The 19575-nt window shown below is 50.2% G+C and overlaps 1 protein-coding gene and 1 long non-coding RNA gene across 3 annotated transcripts in view; one reads left to right on the top strand and one right to left on the bottom strand.

Annotated features, from left to right (window-relative positions):
• Positions 1-9656: 9656 nt before the first annotated feature.
• On the bottom strand, positions 9657-16652 carry LOC123579022. Its single transcript, XR_006702597.1, has 2 exons — positions 15173-16652; positions 9657-12062 (listed from the first exon to the last, which is right to left on the bottom strand). It is a non-coding gene; the product is annotated as an uncharacterized LOC123579022 (long non-coding RNA).
• A 224-nt stretch (positions 16653-16876) lies between these two features.
• Positions 16877-19575, top strand: part of TENT4A (terminal nucleotidyltransferase 4A) — a 47440-nt gene continuing 44741 nt past the window's right edge. Inside the window, exon 1 of one of the 2 annotated variants that reach the window (XM_045442490.1) lies at positions 16877-17701. In XM_045442490.1, coding sequence (XP_045298446.1) covers positions 16980-17701 — 722 coding nt within the window. In that variant the 5' untranslated portion in view covers positions 16877-16979. The remainder of the gene's footprint in view (positions 17702-19575) is intronic. The other variant, XM_045442479.1, reaches the window with a different exon arrangement.

Here is a 19575-nt window from a genome sequence, read left to right as displayed (position 1 = left end):
TCTCTAATGTCTTTTCTGATTTCTCCCTTTACCTGTGGGTTATTTAAAACTGTATAGTTTAATTTTCAAACAGTTGGAGATTTTCTAGTTTTTTTCTCCCGCTATGATACTTCCATTGTGGGAAGAATATTCTCTTTATTATTTTAATTTTTGAAAAGTTTTTGGAGGCTTGTTTTATTGCCCAGCCGTGATCAATTCTGGCAAATGCTTCACATGTGATTTAAAAGAATGTGCATGTCGTGGGTTTAGAGTGCAGGATTCTACATATGTCAATTAAGCCAAATTTGCTATTTGTGTTATTCAAGTTTTGTTTTTTTTCTTTTTGTAACACATTTGAAAGTGTTAAAATCTACCGTCATGATTGTGAATTCCTCTATCCTCTATATCTTGTCAATTTTGCTTTACATATATTTTGAAGCTCTGTTATTAGTTGCATAGATTAAGATTTGTGATATCTTCTTTGTAGACTGACCCCTTTATCATGTTCAGATGTTTATCTCTAGCAACTCTTGCCTTAGAGTTGACCCTGTCTGATGTCAGCATATGTATATCAACTTTGTTTGCTTTACCTGCCGTATCATTTTCCATCCTAGTACATTCAACCTTTCTGTGTCTTGATATTTAAAGTCTGATTTTGTAAACAGCATACAGTTGGGTTTTAAAAGCTTTGAGTTGCAGACTTTATCTTTTTCACGGAATATCTACACTGCTTCTGTTTAATGTAGTTAGTGACGAGAGTTGTGTTAAACTTGCCTTTTATTCCATTCCCCTGCTTTATGTTCTTTTTTTCTCTTTCACGCCTTCTTTTGTGCTAATTAGATATTTGCATCATTTTATTTGCCCCACATTAATATTGGTTACACATTGGGGTGCCTCAGTGGCTCAGTCGATTAAGTGTCTGACTCTTGATTTTGGCTCAGGTCATGATCTCATGGTTCGTGGGATCAAGTCTTGTGTCGGGCTCTGTGCCGCTCTCTTTCTGCCCCTCCCTCATGCACATGCTCTCTTGTGCTCTCTTGCTCTCCCTCAAAAATAAATAAACATTTAAAATAATATACTGGTTACACATTCTTGCAATACTCTTAAACTGGTTAGAGAACTTTGTATTTTAAAATCAGAGAAAAAAAATCTAGTTAAACAAGTATCAAAGCGTGCTCCAGAGCATATTGGGAAAATATATCAAAACGAAAATACCAATGACAAACTATAACTCAGTGTATGTTGGTTTGTATTATATAAACTGAGTGCAGGCCTGATGAAACTACATTTCCCAGAACCCCCTTTTCTCTATGGTTCTGTTTAGAGTTGAAAGGAGAAATGCGCAAAATTTGGAGGGTGGGATTCCTAAGCCTTAGAGGCAGAAGTCATTAAACCTAACAGGTTGTCGTGGTCGGCTACAATGACAGGCAAATGCAGAGACGAGTGGCAGACCCCAGCTGTCTTCACTCCCCCCTGCTCTGGGTCCAACGCATCCTCCTAACTGCTGGCCCTGCTAACCAACCCTGTCTGCAGGCCACCACCAGGCACCTGGTGTGGACCTGCACAGGTGGCGGTTACTCAGAGGCAGGCTCTCCCTTGAGGCAGAAGTTTCTGTAGATTTCACCACAGACGCCACCCTCTGTGATCCCACTCTGGAGGCTAGACTTGCAAGGTCCCTTATGTCCACCAGCTCTGGCACTTGAGGGGAGCTGGTGCGTAGCTTCTCTGATCCTCCCCTTCCCTTTCTAGACCTCCACTCACTGAGCTCCGCCTGCGCCTGTAAGCCTTAATTCCTAGGAGAAGTTCCTTATTCTCTTCGTGCTAACAGTGGCTCTGTTCTTCTGATAGAACGCTGACTTACATACAAGACAAAAAGGATTGAAGGGAGCACAGGAAGCCATTTTACACTGTGAGATTATACAGTTCAGAATGGATATATGACTCTAATGAATCTTCGATTACCAAACAACAGTGCTTAAGAACAAAAGGCGAAACTGTTCGGAAATACAAACAAGAAATGGATAGAAACGCCGCTTTTTGGTCTCTCACCTTGAAAACACTGATGTTTTGCTAGAAAGACGCAAATAACTCAAGATAATAAGTCAAGATTTGATAAGAAATAGGAAACGAGGAAAGAGCTCTTGAAATTTTAGAAGTTATCAAAAATCTGTCTTCAATAATATTGTTGTAGCCACCTAATTTTACAAATCATTATCATGAAGTCTTTAGGGAACAAATGCCACTCTTTAAACTATATAAGCGTCTCACAGATGCAAAAACTTTAATACAACATTAATGTATATCATCTAGTAGTCTATTCCAGTAATAACCCACCCAAAGTATGTCTTATTGCTGGAATGTAAAAATAATTTTAACGTAAATGAAGCCGTTCTATAATTCTTTTTTTTAAGGAGACGTTTATTCATTTTTGAGAGACAGAGAATAAGTGTGAATGGGGGAGGGGGAGAGGGGAGGAGGACAGAGGATCCAAAGCGGGCTCTGCGCTGATAGCAATGAGCCTGATGTGGGGCTTGAACCCACGGACTGTGAGATCATAACCTGAGCTGAAGTCGGATGCTCAACCAACAGAGCCACCCAGGTGCTCCAGACATTCTATAATTCTTGAATGAATAAATAGGTCAAAGGGAAAAGGCTATATGCTCTTTTGATAAGTATAAGAAAGGTATTTGATAATATTCATTGCTAAAATTTAAAAAAAGCTTCTAGAACTAGGAATATAATGCTATTTTCTTAGTAATCTAATAACCTACAGGAAACTATCAAAGTATATTTAGCGATTAAAAAATATGAGCACTCCCATTAAAATCAAGACTAAGGAAAACGCCTGCATCACTGGTTTGGTTCATCATTGATTTGAAATTTTAGATAATGAAATAAGATGAGAAAAACATGAAGCCGCATATACTGCAAAGTAGTAAACGGTGTTGTCTGTCTTTACAGACAGATTGTCTACCTGAAGAGCCCAAGGGATTCAACCTATTAAAACTACTTTAATTAATCACAAACTCAAATGGAAGGGCCAGTTAGCAATCCAATGTACAGAAATCAATATCCTTCTGACATGCAACAATAAAGTCATCTATATATTTTTAATAAAAAGAATAAAGATAGTAGCAATAAACTTAAAAAGAATGCACAGTCTCTGTGAAGTTGCTAATCGTATTCTACTAAGAGACACAATATTCCCGAATAAGGGAAGAGACAGAAAATTCTTCTGGGTTGGAAGACTTATATTAATTTTTATATATACCTAATATGGTTTAATAGAACTAATTTATAGAATCTAAAAACATAATAGTTAATGTGTTTACATTTATAGAATTCTATTAGTTTTTTTTTAACCTTGAAAAATTATTCCAAGATTTACCTAGAACAATAATACATTTACTGAAATTAACATGATAATTTGTTTCTTATAAAATAACATTCAATTTTGGAGGACGGGAGCTCCCCCTTCCTTACCACACATTAAACATCTCAATTTACAATCTAATAATTAAAATGGTATTTTTCTGGTCAAGGAACAGACAAACTAATAATGATCAGAGCAGAGAGAAACTTCAGAAACACACTCAAGCGTTTGTAAGAATTTAGTATGTCATCTCAATAATCATAGAAATAGTATATTGGATGGAATGACTAATTATTTGAAAAAAGTAAATTAGATTTCCTATCTCACATCATATAGGAAAATCAATTCAAAATGCACTGAAGATTTAAATGTAAAATACAAAGGCAGATGGTGGAAATATATGTATTTGACTGGGGGAGGAAATGCTAAGCATGACTCACAGAAAAAGTATCCCATAAATAGCTCTTCTTTTTGCTTTGGTTGATCATTAGCCTTCAAGTTTGGGCTTTGTTTTATTTTTTTTATTCTTTAAATTTTTTTTTTAACGGAATCTCTACACCCAACGTGGGGCTCAAACCCGATGACCCTGATATCGAGAGCTGCATGTTCTACCAACTAAGCCAGGGAGGCACCCTGGACCACCATTCTTAAAATATTACGCTAACCCATCAAACTGTTGTTTTATGTTTCATGACCTACTAGCTGAAAACAGTGGACAGGCTTTTCTCTCAAATTATTCAATCATACAAGGAAAAAAAAAACCTCACAAATGTAGAACGTATTTTCCAGTGCTGGGCTTACATTTACTATAAATATTTTTTTTCTTCCCATGAAATTATGCATCACATTTTAAACATCAGGAGACTGGGTCCTCAGCTGTCCCAGGTTGAATTTCAACTTTTCTACCTTTTAAAAACCAACCGTAGAGAATGTGCCTGTGTTGGCAATAATTGTTCACAGCTATTTTCGAATCTCGAATTCTGGAAATGCCTTTGCCTGGCTGGCATGTTTTGTTTGCTTTGGGCATTCTGCAAATAAGATGCTTTTGGAACAGTACTTTCTGTCTTCCCCCAAGATAATTTGAAAAACACTCCCATGGTTTGTCATTTCATTGTTTGGACATGAGGTGGATTCATCTGTCCATCACCAATCAAGCCTTTATTAACTACTAACATAATCACAGCGTTTATGCGTATATTTCCTAAGACACTTCAAGTTTCACTGACTTGTTCTTAGAAATCAGTGGTAAAGAACAAGGGCATGTTTCCCCCATCTCCCTCCAGCAGCTGTGTGCCCTGTGGAAAACATGTACTATGTTCTGTGTCTCTAAAATAGGCTGAGAGCATTGTCCTAAAAAGAGCCAGCTTCTTTGGAGGAGAAAAAAAAAAAAACTTAGCCAACTCAAACCGTATGATAAAATGTAGTGTTCCAATGAGAAAGCACGAATTCCATCACAAAAGGAACGGAAGTGAATTTTAGAAATATTGCTTGAGCCAAAGGTGAAGACTAAATAAATTGAATATTTCCCTTTACTGTAACTGACATTTTCTCTGAAAGTTTTAGCACCCAGATAATCCAACGGATTAGCGATTCTGTTGAGTTCATAAATATTACTTGACTAATTAAGCAACCCACTCCAGTCGTTTAGTTTTTACTTAGTAAGTACTTCTTTTTCCAAACCAGTGTGAAAACCTCTCTCTTATCAAGGACTTGTAGACGGTGGCTGGCTCAGAGGCCGACAGGCACCCTGGGCCTGGAGGGGATACTCCTGAAATGTTCACAGATTCAGATACATTTTTGTCCTCAGACTCCTTTGTTCTGTCTTCGGTCCGGAGCGTTTGGAGGTGAACAGTATCCATCACCTGCTAGTTTGGGATTTTTTTTAAGTTTTTTGTTTTTGTTTTTGTTTTTTTTTTTTAATTTTAGTTAACATACAGTGCAGTATTGGTTTCAGGAATAGAATTCAGTGATTCATCGCTTACAGACAACACCCAGTACTCCTCCCAGCAAGTGCCCTCCTCAGTGCTCACCCCCCATCTAGCCCACCTCCCTCCATCAACCCTCAGTTTGTTCTCCGTCTTTAAGAGTCTCTTGTGGTTTGTTTCCCTCTCTCTTCTTCCTCCTCCCCCTTCACACGTTTGCTTCTCGAGTGCTTCCAAAAGACCTACACCCAATCGCTGCTTGCCTGTGCGATGCAGGGGTCTCAGGACACCCCTGTCCCTCCGTGAATCATAGGGGAGGGTGCCAGAGGCTCTAAGTCACCCATGCGTACCGAGCGCCTCCCGCCGGCAGGTGTGGGGCTGGGGCTGAAGGGCTCCGTCCGATTCCCAAGGAGGTCAGGCTGAAACTGAACACTCCTCCGATTCAAGGATGTACTTGAATGGACAACGGCAGAGAATGGCGTCCTGGCCTCTATCGTTTTCTTAAACGTTGGTATGTGCCCTTTCTCTGCTGGTGGGGAAACTCCTGCCTTTTTCACAACTACTGATCTGTTAAGGAAGCACTGTAGCATCCCCGACTGACTCACAGCCTCGGAAATGCATTCCCCCGATCGCACACGCGTTTTCTGGGGTGTTGCCCTGTGTTTCTCACAGACGGGGTCCATCTTCTGCTTCTCCCACCTGCCACGTGGCCCCCCTTTGCCGGGGCGGGGATCTGGCCAACGTCCTGCTGTGCCTCACATTCAGAAGGAAGGAGACATTACGATGAGCACTTTTTCTCAACCAACAGCCGATTGGTGGGCTGGAGACAGCCCAGTCATAGCCTCCATCTGTTTTTCTGGTGGCACGGAATTCACTGGAAAGCTCTCTGCCAGCACGTCTCCGTGTCCAGCCTCCGACTGTGCCTCTAAGGGGGCCCTGCGCCCCCCCCCCCCCACTTCCTGGCTGGGCCCCGGAGGCCTCGCTGTCATGAGAAAAGAATCCACAGGTCCGCAAACTCGCTATTTTTAGGTCTTGGTGGACCTGAGCCAGTTTCCCGACTGTAGTAATTATCCAAATATTTTATTGAATAGGGCCTTGAAAAATAACAACACACATCTTGAATCTGCTCGGAAATTTAAACAGGTTTAAAATGCCATGCAGCTAACTCACAAAGACAAACGGCAGGCACCTTGGCCCTGCGCTCTGGGGCCGGCCGCACCCCGCTCCTGGGTTCACGCCACACCCACCCCTCACAGGCCAGCAGTGCCCGGTTCGTGCCCAGGCACGCCTTTGCAGACCAGCTTCTCTTCTAAATGCAGCACTTGTGTGCCCCGCTGCCTCCGGGACCTGTCCTCAAACCTGACCTTTCCAAAAGGGAACGCCTCCTGCTCCCCGCAAGGCGCTGCATCTGGGGAGAAGACGACTTCTTCAACTGCTCAGGCCACCAAACTGGGTCCGATGCTTTGCTCTTCCCTCTGCCTCACTCCCCAGTTGAGCCTGATAACTCTCCCCTCAGACTCTCCACTGAATCTGCTCCTCCGACCAATGCCCTTGCCTTTTCCCGAGGAACTCGTTCCCTGCCTCGAGACTGGCGCCCCTGCCCCAGCCCAGGTACCTTTTCACAGACACACAGATTGATCTGTTAGAGAACGTAAACCCCATTTCGACTGCTTGGCACAGACTCCCAGGTGGTTCCCACCTCTTGTCCTGGCCTGTGACGGAGGGGTGGCGTATCTGTGGGTTTTGAGGCCCCTCTTATCTCTGGTTGTTAAATGTCAGCTACAGAAGCTCCTGAGTCAAACGGTGGTTTAGCAACGAGAGGTGCCTTCAGCCTACCCCCCTCCTCACCCCCAAGTCCCAGTTTGCACAACAGAACAAAACACTCACCCCAAGGGTTTGGCTGGGAACAGAGAACAGTTAGAGAAATAGAAAAATTAATGAGTTCATTAGGGTGGGGAGCAGTGAGCTGTTCCCTTCCAGCAACGGGCAGTTGGGGCCTGCCCAAGAGCCGTGCGCCCTCGGCCCCGTCTCCCCCTCATTAGAGGACAGACCGGCAGGAGACTAAATTGCAAGGGAAATTCCAGCTTCTCTAAGAATCTCGGAGGCATAACATCCTGAGCACAGGTCTGGCAGGTGCCGTGTATGGGTCACTCTGGCAAGCACCTGAGATGCACTGATCCTTTTAACCTTCACACAATCCAAAGCTTAACTTACAACTATTGTCCCATTCTGCAGATGAGGAAACTGAGGCCACCGAGGTTCATGAGCTTGCCCGAGACCTCGCAGTCAGGAAACGGTACAGCCATTGCACAGAAAACTCGCTCCACAGTCCCTGCTCCTAACCAAAGAGACAGATCTGAGTTTGGCAATGGGCTGTACGCCCTGACTCAAGTCCAAAAACAGAGGAATTTCAGCAAACTCCCTAAGCTGGACCATTGGGTTCATTTACCCACAACGGCGTCCCCGCAGAGTCACAGCTCACGGCGCTTTGGGTTATGAAGACAAGGTTTGGACAAGGCTGCTGATGAGCTCAGTGCGAGAGGGACATGGCAGCCTGGGGGCGACTCAGCTGCAGGTGCCGGGATAGAGGAGGGCAGGGGATCTGGAGCATCACATGCTCCACGTACGTAAAACAGTAAGTGCTTCTTGGAAAGAGTAAAGGCAGGGAGCAAGGAGCATACTAGGAGACACTGGTGTAAGTGGAACACAGGTCACACAGTAAAACACGTGCCACCTGTCAAGTGTCCTGTGGTGCTTTTAGAGTGGACCCATTGCGTCACCTGCTAAGGCAGGGGCTCCTGCGTGCACCCCCAAGGCATCCACCCCAAGCCCCTTGGTGGGAACCCGGAGGCTCTCCGCTCCGCCATGTGGAATCAATTATGCGGCCCGATGATGATTTTACCCCTGAAACATTCTGTGGCAGTCAGGGCTGTCTGTTGGCCAGACCCGTTTCCTTTCTGCTCTGGGCTCCCCGCTCCACTCCATTTTCGAGACTCCCTCACGGGATATGGGGCCACGGCCCCGGTTCTGACAGCCGGGACGTGGGCAGGAGTTACGCGTGGGCTCCCCAGGGCTGGGCCCTCAGCCTCCCGCAGGATCTCTCGTGCTATCTGGTCCCTCTCCCACTGGCACTCTGCCGAGGACCGCAAGGCCCTGGGAATGGCAGAAGCCTGGATGGAGGAGGCTGGGTGGGCCCCCCCCGCCACAGCCGGGCCCCATCACAGACTCACACTGGGCTCGCGTGCGAGTGAGAAGGAACTCGGCCTCGGGCAGGCCCTGAGATGTGAGCTTGTTTCCTCTGCCAACCGCGGCTGCTTGACCACTCTCTTCTCCTTGGAAATCCCTCCGAAGTTAATGCTGTGCCCGTCACTGCCTCTCTGCTTCTCTCCAAGTCTAGGAGACACCTCTCCTCCACCTCCAACCTCTGCCTCACAATGCCAGCCACTAAGGCAGACTCAGCCTCTTGGGCCACAAGTCAGTCCATCGGCTCCTCAGTGTAAACCTTTCAATGGCGCCTCCGGACACAGCCTTCCAGGGGCTCTGATGCGGCGAACGGGCTTCCTGTGACTGTCGGGTCTACAGCACCGCCCACGGGGGCCTGGCCGAGGGACCGCTGGGCATTTCTGCCCTCGGGGCTGTTTCTCTCACCAGCCTCATCCTGGAACATCCTTCCATCTCTCTGCCTTCTACTTCCCTCGGCCGGCTTAACCCCTCCGCATCTTGTAGGATCAGTCTGGCAACATCCACCGTGTGGTTCCGCACCCCCCCACCCCGCCCTGGCCAAGAACCTGCACACTGTGCACGTCACCATGTCTTCTGTACCAAGAACACTTAGGACAGAAACTCTGCCTTGGTTGTCTGTGTGCCTGACACACAGAAGGGCCTCAACAGCTACTTCTCAGTCGTGACAACGAAAAATGTCTCCTGTTGGGGCATCTGGGTGGCTCAGTTGGTTAAGCATCTAAATTTAAAAAAAAAAAAATTTTTTTTTTGTTTATTTTTGAGAAAGAGAAAGACAGGGTGTGAGTGGGGGACGGGCAGGGAGAGAGGGAGACACAGAATCAGAAGCAGGCTCCAGGCTCCGAGCTGTCAGCACAGAGCCTGAAGTAGGCTTGAACTCACAGACTGTGAGATCATGACCTGAGCTGAGGTAGGACACCCAACCCCACTGAGCCACCCAGGTGCCCCAAGCGTCCAGCTTCTGCTCAGGTCACGATCTCATGGTTTGTGAGTTCAAGCCCCATGTCGGGCTCTGTCCTGATAGTGCAGAGCCTGCTTGGGATTCTCTCTCTCTCTCTCTCTCTCTCTCTCTCTCTCTCTGTCCTTCCCCCACTCGTGCTTTCTCTCTCTCTCTCAAAATAAATAAACTTAAAAAAATGGGCTCCAAGTATTTACCACTAATTTAGTCTTTATTTTTTATCATTGAGATGTTTAAAATAGACACCATACATAATACATCATTTATCTTACACTCTGAGGGAACAGGACTTTCCACACCAACTGATACTACAGAGAACTTTCTGTGTTGACAAACTTCTAATATTCTCTACTCTACACCTACTTAATATTAATCCTGAAGCATTTTGAAATATGCATTTTCTGCTTTCTCAAACCAATCTTTTAAAAATATGCTTTAATTTATGAGAATTAAAAAAATTCAATCTCCTTTATATTAGTTTAATAATGATTGTATGTATTTAAGGTATACAACATGGTGATCTGATACACACAGTAACACGATTACTACAGTGAAGCTAATTAACATATCCACCTTCTCACATAGTTACCCCCCCCCCTTTTCTTTAGGTGGGGCCCTCTGACATCTTCCCCCTCCTACAGAGCCCACCTTCTGTTGTGCCCACCACGGTCAGGGAGTGCCTTCTTGGTCCAAGAGAGTCAAGGCATAATTTGGGGCTCCCTGTTTCTAGATTCCCTAACAGACTATTTCCCCAATCCTTGCACATTCAATTATGTCATACTCCATGTGACATAACAAAGTTAATTTTTATGGGGTCTACTTAGTACAACTTGCTCTGCTGAGCCCCCTACTCTAATGGTCCCTATTGGGCCTTTTTTGTGGGCAAGCCTCAGACTCCTCATCTGTAAAGACAGGAGACTGACCTGACCATCTGCAGGGCATCGGTTTCTCAAATCCCGGGAGAGCGGCAGTCCTGGGATCCCATGCTGTTTAAAGGGGATGGTTCCTACTGCAGAGACAGAGGAGCAGGGCTTGGGGCAGTGCTCAGCAAAGGGGCTCATGCTCACATCACCAAAGACAGCACCAGATGCCGTAGGCCTCCAGGTGAGACACAGCATCACTTCTGCAGTTGTCTTGCCGATAAAAGACAGAACCCGAATTCGATCAAGACCTTAGATTCAACGGCCGGTTTACAAAAAATACAGATGACAGGAAATGTGTTAAATGACACCACAGGGAGATATAATTGGCAAAATCCAGACTGTGGGAACAAACGAACCATTTGTTCTTCAACAACAGATTGCCCCCCCCGCCCCCCCAAAAGATAGGAGAAACCATAGATTAAAAGCATTAGAAGACACAAATCAATGAATTGCAATTTATAGACCTCTTTTTTGAGATATCAATAACACACTTTATGATAATCAAAAATATTTATTATGGATCAGATGTTTGGTGATATTAAGTAAAACATCATTCACGCTTTGATATGATAATATTGTACTTATGTTTCAAAACGCGTATGACTATAACTTAGTGATGCATACTGAATTATTATTTTTTAATGTTTTTATTTCCGAGAGCGAGAGAACGAGAGCAAGCATGGGGGAGGGGCAGAGAGAGAGGGAGACAGGATCCAAGGTGGGCTGTGTGCTGACAGCAGTGAGCCCGATGTGGGGCTCGAACTCACAAGCCACGGGAACATGACCTGAGTCGAAGCTGGACGCTCAACCGACTGAGCCACAAAGGCACCCCCCACCCCCCCCGCATACTGAATTATTTATGGGTGAGATGAAATATTATCTGGGATTGGCTTCAAAATAATTGGAGAAGGAGAAAGCAGGTGAGGACCCTGGTGAACAAGGGTGACCTCGACTTGGAGTTACTGAAGCTGGGTAAGGAGCACACTGGAGTTCAATACGTATGGTCTCTCCACTTGTTGTCGAAGTTTGCAACTTTCCTTACTTAAGGATAAAAGGATGATCATTTTGCCAAAAAATTCATTCCCAAGATTTCCTTTCACGAGCGACACTGGTGCTTGAAACTCAAAAATCTCAGCAGCCACCTGGGCAGGAACGCCGCTCTCCGAAGGAAGCCTGTCTCCGTGAACGCGCACGGCATCGCCCGGCCACCCCATCGTATCACGTGCTTTCTGGGGATCGGAGATTACTCACCAGCCAGACACAACTCGCCTCCTACCGTCCGCTTTCCATGCTGCGTTGGCACTTTCTGAACTGGCTGCTGCTTTAAGGTACTGTCCGTAGCAAGTGGCAGTGAGATGCGTCCAGAAAATGGTACAAGTCACCAGAGAGCCTAGCGCTTCCGATGCCAGGGATCTGCAGGGGGCCCATGGTGGAGCTCGTTCTGCTGCTTGGTGGCACGGTCCAGGCTGTCCTTCCCTCATTCGGCCTGGTTCCTGGGGTGGTGGTCACATCTCTCCTCTGGCCTCAAGGTGGCTGCAGCTGTCCCAGGCATCCTCTGCGGATGCAACCCTGTCCAGGGGTGAAGCAGGGAGTGTCCCCCTGCCGTGTCTCTTTTTATTCATCCGGAAGGCTTTCCCATGAGTGTAGTGTCCTGGCAGCCTTTTCCTCTAGAACGGAGGCGGGTATTGTGCTTACATTGGTGCTGGCAGAGAGGATGAGACCACCAGCAGTGACAGGGACCCTTCCCCCATGCCTGGCCATGAAAATACCTGAGCAGAATCAGGGCTCTGCCGGCTAGAGCAGAAAGGGGCAGTGGGGACAAGGGACTTGTGTGGACAACCAGCAGCATCCACCTAGAGGTTGACATTTCAAGACAGGAGAATTAAGGCTCACGGTGCCACAGCTGGTTTCTCAGGAGAATGGCCGTCTCGCACCTTGGGTGGCTCCCGTGTTCCCGCCAGCTGCAGAGGAGTGGCTTCACACCCCTTTACACCAGGCAGGTGCTCTCTAGGACCCTACCGTCCCTACTGCTCCTGGCTCACGTCATACTGGGGCCCTGATTATTCCCCTCCCAGCGTCCCATGCCCCTCACAATGTGACTGCAGCTTCTGCAGCTTCTTCCATCGAGAGGTGGCGGCTACCCCCCCCCCCCCCCTTGAATCTTGTCACGGCCTCGTCACTTGCTCAAGCTCACAGAATGGTGAGGAAGGAAGTGAAGGCATGCCAGTTCGTATTTCGTGCATGTCTGCTTGCTTTCCTGAAACCCTGTTCAGCCACCCTGAGAACAAGCTGCGGCTAGCCTGCTGGTTAATGAGAGATACATGCACCAGTTGACCCTGGTGTCCCAGCTGCCCTCCAGACAGCCAGACAGCCAACGGCTGGCCGTGTGAGTGTGGCCACTCTAGACCAGCCGGCTTCAGCTCACCTGGCCACAGACTGCAGCCTGGAAGCGATCCGTTAGCCAAGATGAGCCGTGTCTGAAGCAGATCAGTAGAACCACACAGGTGATGTGCAGACTTCTGAGCCACACTACACCTTAATTTTAGGCCACTGTGTTTGGGAGTGGTCTATCTCCCAGCAGTAGCTGACTAATACACGCACACCCAGATTTTTTTTCAGCTATTTTTATAACCTATTCAGTTCCTGTGAGCAATTGGGCTCGGGGACCCTGAATTAGGCAGAGTTTTTCCAACTTCACTGTGCTTGGGAATTGGCCAGGGAATTTACTTATCCAGATTCCTGGACTTCACTCTTAGAAACTTTCCATAGATTGGGTGAGCTCCAGATATCTGCATTTTAACCAGCATATCTGATTCTGGCACAGGAAGCCCATGGTAGTGTCAGCTTCGGAAACCATTTGTTCATGAGAATGAATCACTAAACCACAGTATAATCTCTAACATTACCTGTCCTTTAACATCAGGAGAGAGACAGAGAAAAGTTGATTTTGGCCACAGAAAAAAAAGCATGGCTTATCTGTGAAAACTGATACGCAATGGCCAAGACCTCCCCTACCCAGAGTCACAGGGGATGCAGCTGACTTAGTATCATTTCTTGTTTTACAGAAAGAAATATATTGCTTCTCGTTTATATAAAAACTCATGATCAGATACATAAATAATGAAACCCTGGATTTAATGATAGGAAGTTAACTATGGCTGATGAACCAAAGTTAGAGGGATCAGCTGGAGACAAAATACAAGCATAGAGCAGACAGCCACGGGGAAAACAGACTGAGAACGTTGAAAAGGAGTAAACAACAATCTGTGGAAGAGATCCTGGAAGCCAGGAAAGGCTTTCATTCCTGTTGAGTTGGTCAACCGACCGTTGGCCATTTCACCAGCGTTCATCCAGGACCTACCATGTGCCAATCACAGTCCTCAAGCTTGCACGCAGCAGGGAAAAGCACAGATAAACAGCCCTCTCCTTGTGGAGCCTTAGATTCTAATGGGGGGAGGGGACATAGATAATAAACAAGGTAAATAAAATTCACGCGATGGCATGGCGGATTGAACTGTGCCCCTCGCCCCGCCAAGAAGAACTTCAAGTCCTAACCCCCCAGTAGAATGTTAGCCTTATTTGAAATAAGGTCTCTGCAGATGTAATCAAGGTAACATGAGGTCATTAGGGTGAGCCCTAATCCAGTATGAACGGCATCTTTCTAACAAGAGGAGACATAGACACAGGGAAAACGCCACGCAATGACGGAGGCAGAGCCCGGAGTGGGGGCACCTATAAGCCAGAGAACGCCAAAGAAAAGAGCAGAAGCTAAGAGAAAGCCATGGAGCAGGTCCTCCCCTAGAGACCTCAGAGGCAGCCTGGCCTTGCTGCCTACATTGCGGGCATTTAGCCTCCAGAACCGTAGGAGAATAAATTTGTTGTTATAGGTCACCCAGTTTGTGGTATCTTGTCATGTTCGTGGCCCTAGGAAACCAATGGAGATGAATGCTAAGAAAAAAATAAAACAGAGAATGGACGGGGGGAGTGCTGAGGATCAGGTTTGCGAGAGTGGGGAAGGAGAGAGCCAGGTGCGGACGTGGGGGAGGAGAATCCAGGTGGATGCAGCAAGTGCAAAAGTCCTGAGGCTCAAGTCTGTCTGCTAATGCTCGTGGCTTGGAGCAGGGTGGGTGAGGGGAAGAGCTGAAAGACTAAATGAGAGATAAAGGGATGAGAACAAGACAAGGTAGGGACTTATAGGTCACAGTAAGCCTCAGTTCGAGAAAGAAAGCCACTGGAGGATTTTGAGCAAGAGAGCGTCATAATCTTTTTTCTTTTTTTCTTTCTTTTTAAACGATCACTCACAAGCTGCTCTGTGGAGAAACATGCCAAAGAGGGCAAGAATGGAATGTGGAAAACTAGCAAGGAGGCACTGGCTTAAAATATGCTAGAAATAGCAGTGGCTTGAAGGGGCTAGAGGTGAGAGCAGGGAGGGAGGAAGGGGTAGCTGTTGGATTTGGATGTTTCTTGCAGGTAAACCCAGGAAAATTTGTTGGTTATGGAGAGAGGAAGCTGGGATGACTCCAAGAATTTTGGCCCTAGGCCCTGGAAGCAAGGGGTTCCAGAATAACGACTTGTTTCTCCAGTTTGTTTAACGCACACGTTCTAATCCTTGGTCGTGATTTCCACGTGTACAATATACACTGGTTGAAAAATGTCTGAACCAAAATAGTCATTTTTATTATTTATACCATTTGCCAAAACGCCTCCGTAGGCAATCCACGGATTTTTCACCGTGTTAGGATGTTTGAAGTGTCAGCGCTTAGTAACGTGTACTCACCTACGGCAGAGGCCAGGCAGGAGAGCATGTTGAAAAGGCCTTGTTTCAATATGTTTCAAAGGAATGCAGCCCAAGCGCTGCGCTTCCTCGAAGTTGCCCGCCCGGCCAGGGCTTGCATCCGCTGGGCGGAGACCAGATCTGGCGGAGGGGGTGTGGGGGCTCTGGAAGGGCCATGGTGTCCGCGCTGGCCGGGCTCCAGTGGCTACACGCAGACTTATATAATGACACTCTGGCGTTTGCCTTGGACTTCACAAAACGTGTGGTTAGCGTCACATTCCAAACAATACCATTGTCACACCGGGCTTAGAGCATCCTCGGGCACCCGGGACTCGCACAGCGGACAGGACCTCTACGGAATCCTGCCAACCCTGTGCCGGCCTAGAGGCCAGACACCGAAGCACGCAGGCAGCACTGCCAAGTCGGCCTCGGGGAATAGCACCAGCGCGCTAGCTTGGAAGTTTTAACTTCATTTTCTTCATAGAAAATCATTTTTAAAAGGAAACAAAAAAGCCTTAAAAAAAAACAAAAAACCCGCCAAGGAGAGTCCTGCTCCGGGGCCGCGACTTAGCAGGCAGTGCTGCCCAGGCCGCCGGCGAACACGTGGGCGGGCACGAGTGACCGCAGCGTGACCGGCTGCACACGGGCGCCTGAGGATGCACGGGACGGGACTCGGGGCTTTTTTGTCCTTTCTCTAAAAGAGCGGCCTATCCGCGGTCCTTGCTGGCCTGGCCCACACGCACGGCCAGCTGGCAGCCCCAGGGCATGGCACAGGGCGGGATCCCCGACCCCGCCCGGCGGCGCGGAAACTTCCACCCAGCCGCGGCGGCGGAGGCGGCGGCGGCGGCGGCGGCGGCGGCGGCGGCGGCGGCGGCGTCTTGTCCTTGCGCACGCGCAGCGTGACCGGGCGGCTGCCGGGGACCCCGGCCACAGCGCGCATGTCTCCACGCCTCGGCCTTCTCGCGGCGGCGGGAGGTGGGGCCGGCAGACGTAGCCCGGCCAAAGGCGACGCAGCGACCTCCTCGTTTCTCCCTCGCTCACCGCAGCCAAGTCCGCCGCCACCGCCCGTTCAGCCCCTCCCAGTCGCGTCTCCTTACGACGCGTTGCTCTCCCCACCCTCACGGAGGAGCGCCCTCGTGCGCAGGCGCGGTAACCAAGGCGGCGGTGTCTAGTGAGGATTTGAAATCAGCCGCGCGTGCGCACTGACGTCTCGGCCCCGACCAGGGAGGCCGCGCTTCCTCCCCGCCCCGCTCCCTCCCCGCCCCTCATTGGAGCGGAGGCGGCGGCGCCCCCTCCTTCCCCCGCGCCCTGTCGCCGCCGAGAGTGTCTTTTCGCCGCCGCCGCCACCGCTGCAGGAGCACGGAGCGAGCGGCGCGAGCGTGACCGAGGGCCCGGCGCACGGCGGCGGCCCTCCCGCGGGTCCCGGGCCGCGCGGCGCCTGGGCCCGCCCCCTCGGCCCGGCCGCCCGCCCCTCTCCGATGGCCTCTCCCCCCGGCCCGAGTGGAACGCCGCCGCCGCCGCGGCCCCCGCGCCCGCCCCGCGCCGCGTGAAGGGAGCCCGACAGGCCCGAGCCGCCCGCCGCGGCCTGCCCGGGCCCGCCCCGCGCCGGGACCCCGACGGGAGACGCCGCCGCCGCCGCCGCCGCCGCCGCGAGCCGGCCGGAACCGGGGCACAGGCCCGCGCGCCCGTCTTCCCGTCCGCCCGCGGCCCGTCCGTCCGTCCGTGCGCGGCGCGGCCGGGGCTCGGGGCGCGGCGGGGGCGGGGCCGCGGCGGGGCGGGCGGGCGCGCGGGCCCGCGGGGCGGCGCGTGGATGGATCCGCGCGTGGCCTGGATCCAGCCCGAGCAGAAGGGGCCGGCCAATGCCCTGTGGATGCAGATCTGGGAGACCTCGCAGGGCGTGGGCCGCGGCGGCTCGGGCTTCGCGTCCTACTTCTGCCTCAACTCGCCCGCGCTGGACACGGCGGCCGCGGCGGGGGCGGCGGGGCTGGGCGGCGGCGGCGGCCTGGCCGGGCCCGCGCTGCCCGCCGCGTCGCCCCCGTCGCCCGTGCCCGGCCCCACCGCACTGCCCCCCGCGTTGCTGACGGCGCTGGGGCCCGCGGCCGAGGGCGCCCGGCGCCTGCACAAGTCGCCGTCGCTGTCGTCGTCGTCGTCGTCCTCGTCCAACGCCGAGTCGGGCACCGAGAGCCCCGGCTGCTCGTCGTCGTCTTCGAGCAGCGCCTCGCTCGGCCGGGCGGGCGGCGGCCGCGGCGGCGGCGGCGCCTTCTTCCACTTCGCCGACGGCCCGCCGAGCGCCCCGGGCGCGGCCAACGGGCACCCGGGGCCGCGCGGTCCCGCGCCCGCCGGCTCCCCGCCGCAGCACCAGTTCCACCCGGGCCGCCGGAAACGCGAGAACAAGGCCAGCACCTACGGCCTCAACTACCTGCTGTCGGGCAGCCGCGCGGCCGCGCTGAGCGGAGGGGGCGGCCCCGGGCCCCAGGCGCCGCGGCCCGGCACGCCGTGGAAGAGCCGGGCGTACAGCCCGGGCATCCAGGGGTGAGTGCGGAGCCGGCGGGGACCCGGGCTGGGGGGGAGGGGAGAGGAGGGGAGGGGGGCCCGCTTTGTCCGGAGGGTGGCTGTGGGAGGCCCGGGTTCCACTCTGTGCCCCGAGGTGTTTAGTTCTATTAACAATTAAATTTCTCTTGTAAACGAGGGCTCCGCTCGGGCCCTAAAACTGACAAGCGCGAGGAAGGGGCCCCCGAACCCGACTTGTGCAGAGGTTTTCCTTTTCAGCCTCTTGAGTGCCCCTGGAAGGGGGTACGGATACTTCTTTCGTCCTCTCCCCAACCCATGTTAGGTACCCTTGGTCAAAGCGGGGTGCATGCAGATAGCTGTGGAGTTTTATGTCAGTTGCAGCCGGTGTCAGCATTGCCAGGAACTTGAATCAAGTTGAAGGCAAATACTGGTTAAATACTAACTTTTTTTCCTGAGAAAATCCTTTTGAGGGATGATTGGTTTCTTTGGTAGTGATACAATTTAACCAACAGTGAGTTTAGAAGTGACTTTTTTGGATAAGGACTTGCCTGTTGTGATTTAATTTTATGCAGAAAATAACATAAAAGTTCTTTTGTAGTTTTTAAAAGCCAGTTAATAGCATTTGAGGGTAATAAAAACATTTGTAGCACATATTCTTTGGAAGATGCCATCTTTACTTGAAATATTTTCTTTTCAGCCTGGAGAGGAGGAGAAGTTCAAAGTTTAGTGCAATTACAGATGGCAAGGTCTGATTAAAAGCAAACAAACAAGCAAAAAACAAAAAACAGTGTGGGCGGGGGTGGGAGTGTGGGTTGAAGCAGTCCCAGGTGAGGCTGTTCAGGTGGAAACACCACTTACCCTGCTCCTTTGCCTTCCTGTGCTCCTCTGAGCACCTAGAAATGAAGTATTTGTACCTAGGTTTTATGTCAGTATTTCAAGACTTAACTCATCAACTTTCCTTGCACGTCGCATCCTGATTTAAAAAGGCGCTCAGTCAAGGATCTAGGCTGTTAGGGTATTCACAGATATTAGAGTTCTATAAATCTTGCAATGGCTAGGTACTGAGGCTACTTCTTAAGAAATTATCTTTTTTCTTCTTCTTTTTTAACATATCTGTTCATTCAATTTGGAAAACACTTAAGCTGGTGCTCCTTTAAAGTCTGTGAGGTGCCCACGGTAAAAGCTCCATGCCCAGCAGCCTGTTTCACCTGGTTGGGGTTAGAAGTGTTACTTTCGTAAATTGGCCGAAGCCGGAGCATGCGCCTCAGCCCCGAGTAGGAGCCGTTGTGGAGCTGTCCAAGAAGAGGTGTCGCGCAGTGGGTTCTTGATGTTGGCGTTTGACCTGAGTTGTTGGGGTGGGGTTGGGGACAGGAACCACAGGTTTCCAGCCTGTCCTGTCGCTGGAACCGACTCCGTGCCTTAGCCCCAGGAAAGTAGGAAGACACGTGTTTTTCACTGGGAGAGCATTTGGGGGCCCAGACAGTCCCAAGTCCCGCGTCTTCCTTCCATGAGCTTCTAGCGCTGGTGGCGCCAGGCCCTTCTGCAAATTTCTCAGGCCCCAGAACCCCTTTCCTCACCCCTCGGTTTCCAGTGAGCTGCAGTACGTAAGTTGGTGTTGCTTTTCTTTACAAACGAGCCCACTGTGCACCGGGTTTTTTGCTAGGATCTGGGGGCAGAGTCGGCCTGGGAGACCCCCGTCTCTAGATCCTGACTCTGAAACCAGGCCCTCTGTGCGTGCCGCTGGCCAGCACACAGCAGTACGGGCTGTCCAGGCGTGCGGGTCCTCCTTCTCGTCTGTGTCCCCAGTGTTGTCTTTCAGTAGATCCTCTGCGCCTTCTTCTCTGTACCCTTTGCAGAGCGGTCCCCTCTCCTCGAGATTGCTCCAGCAGCCCGTG

The sequence above is a fragment of the Leopardus geoffroyi genome, chromosome A1 (genome assembly GCF_018350155.1).
Source record: "Leopardus geoffroyi isolate Oge1 chromosome A1, O.geoffroyi_Oge1_pat1.0, whole genome shotgun sequence".
NCBI classification, from domain to species: Eukaryota; Metazoa; Chordata; class Mammalia; order Carnivora; family Felidae; genus Leopardus; species Leopardus geoffroyi.
This window is presented reverse-complemented; position numbering and strand designations above follow the sequence as displayed.